The following is a 17,117-nucleotide window of genomic DNA, read 5'->3' on the forward strand; positions in this document are numbered from 1 at the left end:
CATTATTATTTATGCTACTTATATAACCAGTGTCAGAGAGATGGAAATGTGATGTTATTTCTTTGATATGGGATTTGTTTTAAAGTCCAATTGTTAAGGCACAAAATACATTTTCAGTTGCATTTTTAAAAAGAAAAGGAACTATTACACAGTTTTGCATAGTTTACTGTAGAGCCAGAATTTAAATGAATAGCCTCTTCTTCATTTGTATTATTTCTTTATTTATTTCATTCAGAATTTATTTTCAATTAAATTTCTTTGTTTTGCATAGTTTATCAAGAAATTATTTTGACAATTAAAGATAAAAAAATAAATAGTACAGTATTTTTATTCATTTGTCTATAGTCTCATTTTGTAAAATAAATAGTGAGAAAATCGTATCGTGAACCCAGTGTTGTGAATGGAATCGTATCGGGAGTTGAGTGAATTGTTACATCCCTAGTCTTAAGCATGTTTGGCACAATTTTTGGGAAGTTAAATAGCCAGTAACGACTTCTATTCAGGGAAAACCGATGACATGGAAATCAACGAAAAAATTACATGGAAGTATACTTGCAAATTGAATTGATGGAATTTTGAAATTGCAATATTGCACAAAATCGAGCTGGTAAGGAAAGAGTCTCAGAATGCAAGTAACAGTAGAAGGACTATGGAGATCAAGTAGAAAGTGTTGACGTACTGTTCTGCACTGACGTATTGGTCCTCCTGAGGATTACACGTCACCTTGCCGATGCGCACTCCATTCTGGATGTCCCTGAACTGCAGACCCAGGTTCTCACCGGTGATGGTCAGCATGGTTCCTCCCTGCCTTGGGCCAGTTTCTGGATACAGCTAGAGGAGAAAAAAATACATGAGGACACGATTAAACCAGTGAAGTATAGGGAAGATTAATTTCTCAAACACAGCAGTACATTATATAAAAAGCTGTCCTTTAGCATTAGAGACAATTTACTGAAGCCGTTATAGCCACGGCTTGTTCTGTGAGAATCAGACACTTTTGCTAGCTCATTAAGAGAGAAGAAAAATTGCCCTAGATCAATTAACTTCACCTCAACTCAGTCAAACATTCACAACCTGCCAAGTCACACACTTAACCCAGACCCACCCATCAAGTCCTTCCTCATATCTCTCATTTCATTTTGCGGTGATAAATCACCTGCATACAATTACGACGTAACGCGACCTCTGCTCTTCTTTCTTTCCATTTGAGGTGTGTGGAGGTGCTAATAGATACCCGAGGCTAGCCAAGTCGCTAATCATGGCCACATTCGTTTTGCCGCAGATCCAGACAGAGGTAATCTGTCTTTACTAGCATAATTATGCCTCAAGATAATTGGATTAGAACATGGTGGGGCGTCAGGGTCATTTGTGGCAGCATGGTGGAGGGACTGCAAAGGGGGTGAGGAGTTTGTGGGTCACGGAAGAAAGATGTGGGCAGATTGGCTGCCGCGGAGGAAAGATAAAATAAATGATGAGCAATTACATTTCTGTTGCAATGACATTTTGCATGTAATTATTTACTTAATTAATAAGCAGAATGTAGCAATGCTGATGTATCTTTTGAACTACATGGATGCTTTTGTTCACTTAAAGGCCAACAAGTACTTTCATAAGTCGTCAATAAATAAAAAAAACTTAACTGTAAGTTAAAGAACCAGGGTCTTCATTATATACTCCTTTATTCTTGGTATCTGTACAATGTAACATATTTTTTCCTCTATGAAGACAATCATTCTTAGTATGCAGGTTAGAAAGCCATCTGTTCAAGAATTCCATAAATAGAAAATGCCACAATGAGATAATTAATTGATGTTTTTTTCATCCTAATAAACACATTGTGTTATGTAGTGCTGGAATTTGCCTTATTTTTCTTAGTTTTTGTTCTCTTTGTGTTGAATTTCATCCATAGAGTAAAAGCATGACAGGCACAGAATAGAGCATCAGTCACAATCTTAAGATTATGGTAATTGCTCTCTTTATAAAGACCGGCTAATCAAATGCACAGACACACAAACAAATGTTGCAGCCACCGCAAAACATCCCAAACAAAAGCTTCTTTTTTTTTTTAAATAAAGCAACAAGGCTAAACACTTGGTCCATTTTCCTCTCGTCATTCTAAGACGCTGCATTCATTCAAACTCTCTTTTTCTCCCTTTTGTCACAGACTTGTCCCGTTGTGTTGGAGGCTTTGTGTCAGGTCTATTGTAACTGGCTGAGCAGCAGCACACTGATAGCATCTTCTCGTTATAGGAGGGGAATGAGAGGATAGGGGGGTTGGAGAGCAGCAGTCAGGGGACACGAAAAGAGATGATAAGAACATGGTGTAAAGCTTCTGAAGTTTATCTGCGATATGAAAGACTCACGGAAACAAAAGAGTTGCAAATAAACAGTAAAAAGGGAATGAAGGGTGAGCCAAATGAATACATACATCCCTCCATTTTCTGACTCGCTTGCTTCTTTTTTTAGGGTCGCGGTGGTCTGCTGGTGCCTATCCACAGCTCCCATTGGGCGGTAGGCAAGAGTACACCCTGGACAGGGAGCCAGTCCATCGCAGGGCCAAATTAATATAAACCAATGAATGTGAACACAAAGTTTACAAAAATTATTTCTTTATCTGCTTTATCCTGGACAGCAGCGATCCCCAACCACAGAGTTACAGACCAGTGCTGGTCTGTGGACCAGGCTGAAAAAAGGGTTTAAAAAGAAATGTTTTTATTGTCATGGGTGATCCCTGTATTTTATTATGAAAAATTGCCACTACCACTTTAGCACAAATTACTTCTAATCTTCTAATCTTGACACCACGCACGCACGCACACATAACCCAAAACCAGCACCCACGCCCTTCTTTCTAGTCCTAACTGCTACCGTCCTCCCAGGTTGGAAGCATATAAAATATTATTAATTTTGAAAAACAAACAAAAGGAAATAAACCAAAGTCAAAATCTTATGAATTCACAGTGGAATGGATGTTTTATTGAGGCAAAAATGCAAACAAGTGATTGCAGCCGATAAAGACCTTCAACAGACGTTTTTGATCAACTGAAGTAGTTCAAATAAAATAAAGTAGGACATCCTCCTTATGGATAACTCAACTCTGAAAGAAAACCAGAGAAAATGAAAGCTTAATAAAGGAAAGTTAATGCCAACATATTAAATATAGGAATCTGGAAAATAGAGTTGTAAAGAACAGCAACAAAGGCAGGCGTTTAACAGCACAAGAGGGAGATGTCATTGGCCCTTCAAATGTCCCCAAACCGAATACTTTCTAATGAATAAGTGCACCATTTTCATAAATGAGAGCACAAAAATTGCACAATAACCAAAAATTACACTACTCTCTCTCTCTCTCCACAGACAACTAGTCAAACACAGACTCACACTGCCATGGCTTGTGTTGTTTTAATTGGTTTCCAAGGGCTAGCTATAATGCTGTTCCTGTCCCCTAGGAAAAGACAGGCAGGGGATGATGGATGATGAAGGGCCAGGCAGCATCCGATGCCGGTGCCAGGACACTGCTGTGCTACAGCGGGACACAGTTGGGAAGAGTTTTGTTTGTGTCATTGGATGTGAGAGAGTTATTAAGGATACTTTATGATGAAATAATAGCTTTGTAGATTGTTTGTTTCTGGGTGGACGCGTGAGTACACAAATGCAGATGTATTTATAGAGCGTAAAAAGGATCTAAAACAATTCTTTTACAACAAATGCATATCATTTTGCATTTAAAACACAGTGTTTCAGTAAAAGACCTGCATGAGGAACAAAACAACAGCAAACTACTGAAGAACATCAAATGGGAAATAGCTCACTAGGACAAAATGGTTTAGTATTTGCTGCTTTAAAAGCTCTGAGTACGCATGTGCATCTAGTGTGTTTATGCATTATCTGTATCTCCAATGGCCTTTCCTTCCCTTGTGGACACACACTTTACTCCAAAAAAAATTAGTGCTTAATCCACAAACTAATGGCCTTGCAGTAGCTAAACAAAACAGCTAAAAAAAAAAAAAAGTACTTTAAATGTGCCGAGTGGAGAAAATGTTGATGCTTGAAACAAGGTTGTCTAAGGATGTTGGGTGGTTAGCAGGAATCTTCCAGGAATTATTAAGAGATGTTTAACCAATAACCTATAACCTAAATCACATCTGAACTTCAGGTTATTCAAGTCCTCAATGAATGACCGTTAACAGTGTATAGGTGTCAACATTGTATAGTTGTCAACATCGTTCTTGATTTGTTCTTATTTGTAAGTCTTTTTAATTGTTTTCTTATCGACATAACACCACAGTACAGACACTACATCAGACCTAGAGTTGTCACGATACCAAAATGAGTAACCACGATACTATACCAAAGTATCACGGTTCCGGGTATTATCGCGAAACTGCGGCCTTTTTTAATTATTAGAATTTTAAAAAAGTCTTTAAAAAAAAATCTATTTGACAATAATGCTTGTCAAATAGACTAATAGGGGACGTGAGCTAGGATTAGACCGTCGTGAGACAGGTTAGTTTTACCCTACTGATGATGTGTTGTTGCAATAGTAATTGCAACAACAACCTGTTTATTGACAAAATTCAATAAACAGAAACTGATTCCTGTGAAAACTATATTTTTATGCAATTTCTTGGTGCTTTGTACCTTGACATTCTTTAAGTCTTCCTTCCTCAGCCTGTACACGGAGCATAGAATATAGCCTAATATTAGCCAATCCAATGAGAAAATAAACAGAGCATAGTCCATACTAATACTACTTCGTCTTCTGTGTAGTTTTATGGCGGTTGGCAACCAAAGCAAGGAGCATCACCGCCCACCACACTGATACTAACCTGGTATTCACACATATAAATCTGGATGGCGTCACACGTGTTTTATGAGGTTGGACGTGTTCCCTCCTTTGGCTCCTATAGCTGGTGACAGCGCCTATTGCTTTACCGTCTCTACCTCGTTTAAAGCCAAAATAGTTCCAAAAGGGACTTTTGGAGTTTGGTTTTTTGAATAAAATTAGTGATGCCACTGACGACAACGACACCTCCGCAGCAGACTCGCCGCTCGGGCCCAGTGCTTCTGCCATGGTGAGTGCGTTGTCTCGTGTTTGTAGCCGTGCACGCTTTTGGGCTAGACAGAACATTCGCTTGTTTGTTATTTTTGAAGCGAGTTTCTATCGATGTGGAGGTGTCTTCAGTTCGTTCATATCGGTATAGAACCACACGAACAGCCAATCAGCTAACAGATGGGCGGACCCAGCGTGCGGAAACAGCCCATCATATCAAATCCCTGTGCGTCACCAGCAACATGCAAGTAGTTGCCATGTAGGTTTGTTTACAAGTGAGTAGCGGCATGCAGTGAGCATAGACTGAGCAGAGGCCGGGGGGAGAGTAGAGGCGGCCGCTATGTAGCGGAAACTGGCACCGGTAGTATTGTAATCCGCGGTAGTACTGTCGTGTAGAATTTCTAGTATAGTAGGAACAGTTACAATTTGGCATTGTGGGGTATCGTGCAACTATAATCACACCTATAAATCCCTTACGTCACCCTCACGTGTTGGGCCGGCCCCTACAGGCAATCAGAAAGGTGAAACCTTACAATCCAAGTCTGATCCACCTGCGATGCAACATGGACAAAACACCCTGAACAGTGAAGTCGTCTTCAGTTCTTGTCTGAGACTGCTCCTGTTCAGCTGTTATCAGGTTATCCAATAACTCGCCCTGTGCTTCTTCTTCCCCTCCAAGCAGGCTAAAACATTACGCGAGCTGCAAACCAAGGTGGTGACTGATTTGAACCGCCACCTTACATGCCTCCACGGCACCACTGATCACCCAGTGCTCATCTACAGTATGCGCCCCGTACCCGGAATGACATGTACCCTATAGATAGTTCTCCTAATACGCCACAATTACTCATCTTGTATGAATTATAATGCAAACATCCTGATTGATGTATTGAGATTAGATTTTAGATGAGCCCCAAAACCGTTGGTAGATTTTGTGGATATCGAGTCACAGGTCAGATACACACAGGGTTTACTGTCAAAAATGCAGATGTGGACAAACAGGCCTGGGTCTTTAGACCTTCACCAAATGTGATTAATGTTTCACTACAAGTCTGCTAGTTTCCTGGTCTTTCACACATTTAAGAGTTTAAAGTTGCTGTTGACAGCGACCAAAACATTTTGAAGTCACTACATGCAAAGACCTTGAGTCTATGTTACTGCAGCTGGTCATAGTAACAAAACAGGAGAGATCACTGGGGGAAACAGGGGTTTCGACTAAGCTGGTGGTGAAAAGCAAAAACCTGTGATTTTGCGTGGCTGGTGTGATGCACTTTGGGTAAAAGAATTAAGTAGCAGACAAAAAGAAATATATTTTCTTGTCATCTGCCAATGCTATTCGGCCATAAATGTCACAGTGTAAATGTTAAAGGTAAAGAAGATGGTGACTCTCTTTACTATACTATACTCTTCCTCTTTTCCTTTCACATTTGGAAGTTCTTCATTACAGTCTCTTTGGACTGCCACCAATATTTTCCCTTCAGGCCAAGATTTACCCCTAAATATGTATGCAAGTGCACATGCTCTACACCCCCTACCTTGCACGCACACGCACACACACAGCCTAAAGTATGTTTGTTTCAAAGTGATAACGGATTTATCTGTGTGCCCCTGGTCCAATTATCCAATATCCACATTATGTATTCATTGAGGAGGAACTGACTGCTTCTGTGTAACTGAATTGCATTTTAAGATATACATTTTTAACTAATTTAAAATGTAAAGTGTTATTCTTTTAGTTTGGTGGATGCTATATATTGCTTAAGAAGAAATTACAATGAAGTAATTACATGGCTGCTTTATGCACTGCAAAAAAAATGTATTCCAATAGTTGTTGAAGTAACTCAAAGCTCTGAGTGAGTTTCATTCAGGCAGTCTACAGCCTGCTATTGTCATTTGAGTGAATCTGCACTAGTTAGGTTTCTCAAGATGCTGTGCGTCTACATCATGACGTGTCCAACCTTCTCTAGTATTTCTGTCAGGTTCTGTTTAGTGTTGTTATTTAGTCCTTGTGGTCCTCTTTTAGTTTTTCTGAGTTTTTGGTTATTCTGTTTTTGAGTCTGGCCTCCTGTGTTGACTCTTGTCTCTGTGTTTCAGGTATTCCTGCTCGTGGCTCCACCCCCCCAGTGATGTCAGGGCGTTTGAGTTGTGACTGATTAGCTGCCTCATGTGTTGCACGTAGGTGTGGCCCATTCCCAATCACGCCTCCCTCACTATTTAGCTGAGTGTCTGGTCGCCGTGTGATTGTTGGACCATTGTATTTAGTGGTGACGCTCCTTGTGTCCTGCTTCGTTTGTTCCCTGGTTTACTTTGTGCCCTGTTGAGTTTATGAGTCAACATGGACTGGTTCCAAGAACGCTACTCCTGCATTCTGCCTCCTTCTCTCTCTCTGCATTTGGGTCCACACCCCCATCAACACTCCGTGACAATTTCTCTAGAACAGCGATTCTCAACTAGTGCGTCGAGACACAAAAGTGGGTCGCGGGCCTGTACTGGATGGGTTGCGAATGGCTGGTCAAAATTAAAAAAAACAAAAAAAACACTAATACTTACTGTCTCTCATGTTGGCTCGTCTTTGATTTTGAAAGAAACTTTTCTTTTGACAGGCATGCTGTAGAATGCATGCTGCACAGGAAAATATGTAGATTTATGTTTTAAAAAAGAGTATATGTGTGTTTTCAACAGCTATTTTTGAAAAACTAGATTTGGTTGGTTGAATTCGGAAAAAAAAATGTGGGTCGCGTTTTACTGAATGTGGGTCCCAGGGTGAGACCAGTTGAGAACCCCTGCTCTAGAAGATTCTCCAGAAAATAAATCTGACTGATGTTTAGTTTTGTATTTTCTGCCAACTTCAAAATCTATTTTTTAGTTATTAAGCAAACACAATATAATTTAATGTCACTACAAAAAGTAATTTTTATAGTATCAGGTTAGAAGCTGAGTGGTGGTCTAAAGCTTATGGAGGCACTGGACTATGAACTTGTAACTGGAGGCTTGCTGGTTTGAACCCCACTGTGAGTCATCACAATGGGCCCTTCTACAAGGCCCTTTACATGCTCCTTGGTGCTGCAGCTTCAAGGGGTTAAAAAGAAAGGACAGAAGACAGTAGTATCAGGTTAGAGAGTGTTCTATTTTTGGGTTACACAAATCAATTATTTAGTCGACTTGCCTTCATTTCAAGTTGGACTAATGCAAAAACATTAAATTATTAAGTCCATGTCAATTAAATCAATTGACTTATTAACTTAATTTCAAATAACTAAACTCATTTAGGTGTAACTTATGCAGAGAAGGTGGACATCAGGGTACTTCTCACACAGCAGCATGTTATATTCAAACTGCTCCACATGCATGTGTCTGTCTCAGTGGTGAGAGCAAAGAACTGCGATCCAGGTCACGCTCCAACCAGGACCACCGCCAAGATTACCGGTGGCAACAGATGGATACGCAGTGGTGTTTAGAAGCCTAAGCTCACCAAGTCTGTCAGATGCATACGTGTACACGCACACAAAATCTCCACCCATGATGCAACACAATTAGCACAACTCCACAACCTTTATTACTTTTTGTCACTTAATCCTCACACATGCACGCACACACCCTCTTTTGTTCTTCACTTGTGAGTGTGTGCAGCCATCAGCTCTAATCTTGTCAGTGTGCTCATTCATGGTGTGTGTGAACTGCCTCCCCCTGACCAGCCCATCTGTGTTAGATTTGGCTCCATAGAAGCCTGTGACCGCTGCAGTCTCCATCTCCTAGGACGTGGATCTCCTTCACTCCAAACAATGACTGAGTGCAGGATTAAGTCTACTGTATTTTTTAAAACCACTTTGTCTTTTATGTTGTCCCAACATTGTTCATGGTAGTTTTTCTTTTGTTGACCAAATAAACATGTTCAGTCAATAATGACCTTAAATGTCCAGCAATTGCGTAATTGTCAGATTATTTTTGTATCCTATTAAGAAAAAAACCCTGGATGCATTCCTTTACGCTACATTATTTGACAATTCTCCAGACACAGATTGTTGTAAAACTGGGAGTGATGCAACACTTCAATCCTCCAGGGACGTGACGCCCCTTCTACAGAACTCCTTATGCTCATGATGTAGCAGATTACATATCTACTGAACCGATAAAAAGTTACTGCGTAAACATATGTGCTGTTAATATCATGGCTTACCTTGGTGATCTTGGGGTGAGCACAGCGGCTGTTTCCCGTTGTGGCGTGCATCCAGGTGCTCTCAGGAGGAGTGCACTCCTGCCTGAGGGAGCATTTCTTTTCCCCGACGCACCAGCCACATTCAAACCTGGGGTTAGCCTTCAGACACATCCCACAGCTGTCTCTCAGCGCGTAGCATTTGTACAGGTGGGCTGGTGATGACAGAAGGAAAGACTTAATTGAAGCCAGCACCAAGAATTTACTGGGTTAGATTTTTTTTTTTATTGTTTTTTTTTTAACGCATCACATTTCTTGATTTGACTTGAAAAAACTTAACTTAAGTAAAACCCGTTCTGAAAAAAAGCCTTAGGATATGTACATTAAGTGTTTTTCTCCTCTTCTCTACTTCATATTCAAATCCCATTGGTCATGGAGCAGCTTTAGTAACTGTGTACTAATTACTGGCTTCTAAATGACTTCTCTTTAATTACATTAACCTATCAGTATTTAAAACGAGCAAGCACACCTCAGACTCCATACCGTGTGCATTATTGAGACAGAAAAGCTGGATGGTCGTTGCAATGAATGCACTGAGAAACACAGAGGGACTGAAGGGATGGCAGGTCATCTACCACTACTTGTAAGACTATTTAAATGTGACGGACCATAAGAAAACCAGGAAGATGTTGTCCAGGGGGCATTTTGAGTTATTTACAGATTTTGAAAGTGTGGATTCTAAGCTGTTAAATGGTGTCACAAAAATAGAACTTAAATGATATTTAAAGTTACAGCCGTTTGAGTGTTGTCACTCTCTGAAGTACAGAAAGGAGAAAACGCTGAGGAGGCATAATATTTACATTTTTATTTTATTTTTATTTTAATGCGTCCATTAATGGGTACAGACAATATAAGCCATGGGTTTCTTACAAAAGTATTCAAAATAAGTAAATAAAAAGCTAAATCTGCAGAGGCAGGTGCTGTGGGCTGAACTAAGGAAGAGAACATAAGAGAGGGAGGGTGGTGACGAAAGGACTGAGGTGTTCCTAGGAGGTGGGGGGCGTTCCTAGGAGGGCTCAGACGAAGCTACACCTAAAATGGCTGCTGTCAGAGTTTTTAAAGATTACTCAAACATACATGAATGAACCAAGGCAACACTCCAGGCATGCTTTTAATGAGGGAATAACATAGTAACATGATATAAATCTTGAAAAAGTCAATTTTACATAATACCCCACCCCCCCCCCCCCCCCAAACCTCCAGCAATGGTTGTAAATAGCAGTTTTAACTGTTTTAATGGGATTTATTAACAGTTAATATCTTTTCTTTTCGTTCAGTAAATTGTTACATCTAGATTAGATTATTGTAACGCTTTACTGTCAGGATGTCCTAGTTTGCTCAGTGCAATGTGCAGTTTATTGGTTGAAAACAATAAGAAAAGACGATGGCTATGTTGATCAGCTATAGGATTCCACCCCCCCACCCCCCCACCTCCCCCCGCCAAAAAAAGGAAGCTGCTCGACACTGAAACAAGCCATTTTCAAAAACAAAGTTTACTGTTTTAAATCTCCCATATGGTTATTTGAAGCATGAAGTGCTTTCTTCATAACTTCAACTAATTTTTTGCCCCCCCAAAAAATTAAATCCACTATTTTCTCAGAAAATGAAGGTTTTTGTGCTTTTTTTCCCCCAGTTTCTCTCATGCCGACAAGTTCCTGGTTCTCCCATGGGACGTCACAAATGTGTGTTAACACTGTTGTGTTCAGCTTTTAGTGCGAACTGTGTTCCTACACAAACGTGACACATTAGTAACCCACACTCATATGACATCAGCCAAAAGCATAAAAACTAAGAAACCTGACACTGTTACAGCTTGCTGAGCACATACTGACACCAAGGTGCGATCAATTAAAAGAACAAAGTGACTCATGGTGTTGCCTTACGTTATTGACAGATAACAATAACCACGAGCACATAAAGCTTTTATAAACAGCAAGTTTTTTTTTTTTTAAATATACAATGTCCAATCTACTCCATGAAATTACTGATGCTCACAATATCTTTGCTCATCTGGCAGCATAAAAGCAGACAATGTTGTTGCATTTGTTTTACAAAGCTCCTTGCTCACGTCATCTATGAACCTTATGAACGCTTTGGTTGTTAACAACGTTGTTATTGTCCCTCACCGCAGGGGAATAATGTTACAGCCCCCTGCTGTGCTGCACAAGAGACAATTATTATGCAGACGGTTTGGGCAGTAATTATACCAAACAGACATGATTTCATTGTCTTTTCTCACAGCAGATCTTCCTATATGTTGTCAATCACGATGACCAAAGTTCTTTGTGAAGAACAAAGGCAAAAGCATGACTGGCTGCTCAAAGTGTTGAAAGTTTAGCAGTTTTGGGTGCTCTTGGAAAAACAGGGGGGAAGAGACCAGGCACTCCAAAATCAAAATGAGGAAAGAGATTAGGGCTGGGGGTTTTGCCTAAAAAAAAAAAAATTGAATTTCGATTCGATTTTCAATTTATGTATTTTTTTAATGCACTTAAAAATGACTGCAGACATCAGATATATTGTCAAAAGTGCAACTTTATTGCTGTGATTTTCCTCAAGAGTTAAAATGCATAGAACAATCCCAAAATAAAAAGTAACTGAAGCTCTGTCAATTTCAAGCTTTAACCCAGGTTTAAGCAAAACTGCAACAGCAACTTCAAAGTAGCTTAAATTTTCTGATGAAGAAATCAGATAACTACATATTTTATAACATGTAACATTACAATTAAAAAAAATGATAAACACTTCTCTTAGCATCTCAACATAGTGCGAATAAAAAAAACTCAAAGAGTAAACACATGTAAACAAGGGGGCTGGCTCACATCGCGCTACGGTTACCCACAAGGACGGAACGCGATAAAGTCCAAAAAAACTGTGGTGGGAAAACATTAAAAAATGAATTTATATATATATATATATATATATATATTTTTTTTTTTTTTTTTGGGGGGGTTTTTTGTTTATTTTTTTTAAACTCGAATTTGAAAAATAAAAATCGTTTTATCTACAAATTCGATAAATCAAATGAATCATTTTTTTGTCCAGCCCTAAAAGAGATACTAAAAAGCCTTTATTAAAATGACCAAATCATTAAAAAGCCAACATGTTTCAACCAAAGTTCTTTGCTTAAAGGCCAGAGTGCGGTTACATATTGTAATGAAGCAAATTGTAATTATTTGTCAGCATTGATGTACAAGTTATAAATCACATGATTGTACTTGCAAAAATATGTGGATAATCTTTGTATCTATATTACTAATTTGTTGCAGACAGTAACAGTCTAGATAATATATTATTTAAAAAAAAAAAAAAAAGAATGAAGGTAAAACGCAGTATGGTTTGTTTTAATTAAATCTCCACAAAATATCCAGAAACTCAAACTCTGATCAGTACAAACATGATCTCAATTAAACGACCAAATGTAAAAACCTGATGCACTGCAACAGTAATTCTTGTTAATGTTGCTGAGTGAATATAATTGTGAATACTTGAGCATTGCAGATACTGTACACTATCAGCCACCACATTCCCTAGGCTTTGGAGCATCTCAAGTAGTGAGAAAAATGCTCTACATAAATATACAGTCAATTATTTAACAGTATTCCTCCCAAACTCTAGGCTGTGGACTTGAAGACAACAAAGTGGTTGTAAGAGGTCATTTGCACCATTATTATTTCAATCATAAATTATTTCTCATGTCTAAATACATTCAATTATTCTTTTGGGCAAGGTCATATATTTCGGTTGTCAGATATCATGATTTAATTTTAGGCCCTGGCTTTATTGAATTCGGAAATGACAATGTTATGAATAGTGTTTTAGAACGTGCATGTAACTCTTTCCTGCTTGTTTCAGTTTGTTCCTTCGTAAACACACACGAATGGTACAAATAGCCCATTATTCGGCATTCAGCAGAGCTAGATGGTACAAATATCTATGTCGTTTGTTAGGTTTGTTAGTGCAACACACAGTAACTAAGTGCAAAATCTAAAACCTGCAGGACTGTGGACAATTGCATAGACTGTTATCTGTACTGGAGGGATTTGTGCATCCCCCTACACATCTTTGCCATAAGTTCCAACATTATTGATGTTTTCATTGATGAAGATGATTTATACTAAGTGGTATACAGGCTCAGGTATCAGAAACAATTGATGAAATGCTGTCTGTCTACAGTTCTGGAAGGTTGATTCTTGGTTGGTAAACCAGCCATGATTTAGCTTAACCCTCTAGAAGTCAGAAAACTTATCCAAAGGTTAAATCATTATTTAGCTGAAATTCTCAGTAGATGTCACTCCACTCCTTTTCTATTTCACAAAGAGACAAATAGAACAGGAAAAAAAAAAAAAAAAGAAAAAGTCGCTGTTATCAGCAATAACTAAGTGACTCACCTTTGATGTTGTAAGGGTTGTCGATGACAAAGTTTCCGTTCCAAACTACAGACAAGTCCACTGGCAGGTCACTGATGTCATTGCCCTCATAAGTGTACTGTAAAATAGAAGAACAACCAAATAAGCATTTAACATGATTAATGATCTATACAAATCTAAGGATTTCAATGAAAGAGAGCAACAAAAAATTCTCTGCAATGCTCACACAGATGAAAGATCATCGACATGAATGATGAGAGATGGGCTATATTGTGATTTTCACACACAGCACATCGCTGCTGCTTGGCAGAGTGTAGAGTTGATTAAGAGATTGGAATACTCATCACTGTATGACTCATTCCATCCCAGTGATAAATGAACACCCTAATACATCCCCAACAATATTATTCTCATCTAATTTCATCTTTGCATCCTGAACTAATACAAGTTGAAATGTAATGGACTCGTTATTGGTGTAATCGGTTTTATGGAACTGATTTGAATGAGACAACAAGCTCAGCAAGCTTCATGAGCAATGCGCGGGGGTGGTTTGGTATACCACCTTTCTAATCAGCCACCTACAGCACCCACAGAAGCCAAGCTCAGAGGTAAGCCAACTGAAAGCCAACCTCCTACCCAGAGTCCAACAAATACATGTCCAACAGCTACAGCTTGGCTGTATCACCTCAGCGCTGCAGGGGTGATGTGGCCGCATGTTTCTGTCAGTAAATGGGTACCCAGTCACTCTCCCCACCATTGGTATGGTCACTATCTCCAGATGCTTCGGGGTCAGTGATAGCGGAACGATTCTCCTCTTGTGAAGTGGTGATTAAATCCAATGTGAAAGCCCCTAGCCGAGGGCTATGAGGCCCTCCCAGATTGCATCTAGCTACAACTTCGCAACAATGTGATATCACCCACTCCAGTGTGATAGTGCAAGGATTTATCTTGACATCTGTAATAGCAGTATAAATCCAATGTATTTCAAGGGGAAAAGGACCAAGAAATGTGCATAGAGATGATAAGAGAATGGGAGGACACACAGCAATGTCACAATGAGCGAAGGATTAATCCTTTCTTCACTTTTGTGACAGTGATTCATATTTAGAAGGCCCTGAAGGCTGAAATGACAATACTTTAATAAAAGAAGGAATTTCTATGTATGACAGATATTATTTAAATAAAAAAACATGCTTTCAAGTACTTTTCATTGCCTAAATTTGGTGATCAGCCATGAGCCTTTTGGTGACTTTCCCCATTTTGAAAAATACTTTGATAGAAGGTTACTGTGTATACAGTATATGCAGTAGGTTATGTCTTTTTATAGAGTAAAAGCTGGCCAGCCTGAGGTCAAGAAATACTAAACCAGTAAGCCAAAGCCGTTCAACTGAGTATATTGACAAATAAACTATTGGAAAGACTGGACAATACAAAGGAAATGGAGAAGGCAACATAAGAGAAAAGTGACATCGATGGTTTCCAGGAAAAAAAAATGGAGAAGAGAAACACAGAGTTGGTGGGAAGAAAGACAAGAACCAAAGAAGAGCAGCTTACACATCATCTGAGATGAAGAGCGAGCAAGTCCAAGGTGGTCAGAGAGAGGTTAATGTTTGTTATTCTGTGGACACCATTGATTTACACATGGACTAAGAGGCTGAGCCTGGGATATAGGGGCCGGAGTTAAAGTGAAATTGGCATTTTCAATTTGTTATGTGACATGTCAGCCTTGGCCTGTTCACACATTCCTCCGCCTCTCTTCTTCTGCAGTCCTTCCTATCTTCTTTCCTTCCTTTCCTTTCTCGTATAATTCTCTCTCCTCCTTACAAACAGCTTTCTCTATCCATCTCAGACAGACTTTCTCCCTCTGTCTCAATCGCCTGAAACGCCCATAGCTAAACAAGGAAATATGAAGCAGTTTCCGTTATCACAAACGGTTCTAGAGAGACACATGAGCACACAGCACTAGATATATGAATCTTGCATATGGGACATAATGCAAAGAGGCAAGCAAATCCATCAAGTACTGAACACAGTGCATAAATAAAATAAGATGTGATAAAAATGGTTGGCATGGACAAAATAATTTACAAGTATTTTGGGACAGTAGAAAATATTTAAAACGTTTTTCCCCTTATGTCCCATAACAGACCACCCAAACAGCCTAGGAACTAAAGTCTCCTTAACTAGAAAAAAAAAGAGACAGAACAGTGTGTAGCAATGCATGACAATAGGATGGAAAGATAAAGCAAGACAATCAGTGGTTCACAACAATGTTGCAATGCAAACCAATGGATAGTAAAGAACAATAATAAAGAAAAACAGCTCAAGGATTGGTGGTGGATTGCAAACACGGAGGAGAATACGTGTACCCTTTGTTCTTTGGTTATTTCGTTACAAAACCAAATTCAAAAATAGAAAAAACTGATTGTTTTTTGTTTTATTAATTTAAAACCAGAAAAAGGAAAACGGAAAAACCCCAAAACAAACAAGCAGCGTTTTTCAGTTTTAAAATTAAATCTGGTTCTGTTTGTGTGATATTTGGATATTTACGGGAAAACTAATTAATCTCACCGCACAGAATGAACAACAGACAGACTTTTATGCTGCTGTATTTGATAAAAAAATTATTTTGTAGCATTTTTTCCACCTCCCACCGATGGCAGAGACTTAAATTGTGTATCGATGGTGTTTCGTTAAAGAGTTATTGATGCTGGAAGTCCGAATTTGTGAATATATGCCAACTTTACCAAACAGTGTTACCAAAAAATGGATGGAAAACATGCATATGATATGTGGAACCAGAGGTGGTGTAACAAATCTACTGGTGCTCCTCGTTTCTTCTAATCAACTTCAGTGTGTGTTGACGGCTGCTGTTAGCGGTATTTATAATGTGCAAAATAAACATTTTACTGCCCTCAAAAAAGCTGCAATTGTTTTTGCAAAAGTATCAAATGGTAGAAGTTCAAACATCTATTGTTCCTCACACCAGCCTCACAGTTAATAGTCAATCACCAGTTTATTTGGATACTATTTGGATCGTAACACCGCGAAACAAAACATAAACAAGTAAAAACATCCACAGACCAGAAGAGGACCAGAAAACTGCTGAAATAATGCCCTAAACAGTCCTATTGCGTGAGGAGACCTGGTCCAGGACCTAAGGAGGGAAACCAGGTGCATCGAACTTCAGTTGTCACTCAAATTTTCCCGTAAATATTAAAGTTGAAAAAAAAAAAAAAAAAAAAAAAACAGAAAATTGCTGCTTATCTAGTTTTTGGTTTTTCTGTATTTCTGTTTTGGTTTCAAATCAGTAAAACAAAATAACCACATTGTTTATTTGTTATTTTGATTTAGTTTTAAAACGGAATAACCGAAGAATGAAGGGTACACGGATTGAGGAGACATGAGATAATTTTTCTACAGAAGGAAAACTCTGAGAAAATTTGATGGGTTGGACAAGTGCAACAAAAAAGGGATCTTTTCA

General features: G+C 38.9%; 1 protein-coding gene across 7 annotated transcripts in view; it reads right to left on the minus strand.

Annotated features, from left to right (window-relative positions):
* plxna1b (plexin A1b) overlaps positions 1 to 17,117 on the minus strand; it is a 223,494-nt gene that overhangs the window by 39,710 nt on the left and 166,667 nt on the right. For all 7 annotated transcript variants that reach the window (XM_028445792.1, XM_028445791.1, XM_028445789.1 and 4 more), the window contains 3 exons: positions 13,655 to 13,751; positions 9,231 to 9,421; positions 680 to 831 (listed from right to left, as the gene is read on the minus strand). In XM_028445792.1, coding sequence (XP_028301593.1) covers positions 680 to 831; positions 9,231 to 9,421; positions 13,655 to 13,751 — 440 coding nt within the window. The remainder of the gene's footprint in view (positions 1 to 679; positions 832 to 9,230; positions 9,422 to 13,654; positions 13,752 to 17,117) is intronic.

The sequence above is a fragment of the Gouania willdenowi genome, chromosome 5 (genome assembly GCF_900634775.1).
Source record: "Gouania willdenowi chromosome 5, fGouWil2.1, whole genome shotgun sequence".
In the NCBI taxonomy this organism is placed as follows: Eukaryota; Metazoa; Chordata; class Actinopteri; order Blenniiformes; family Gobiesocidae; genus Gouania; species Gouania willdenowi.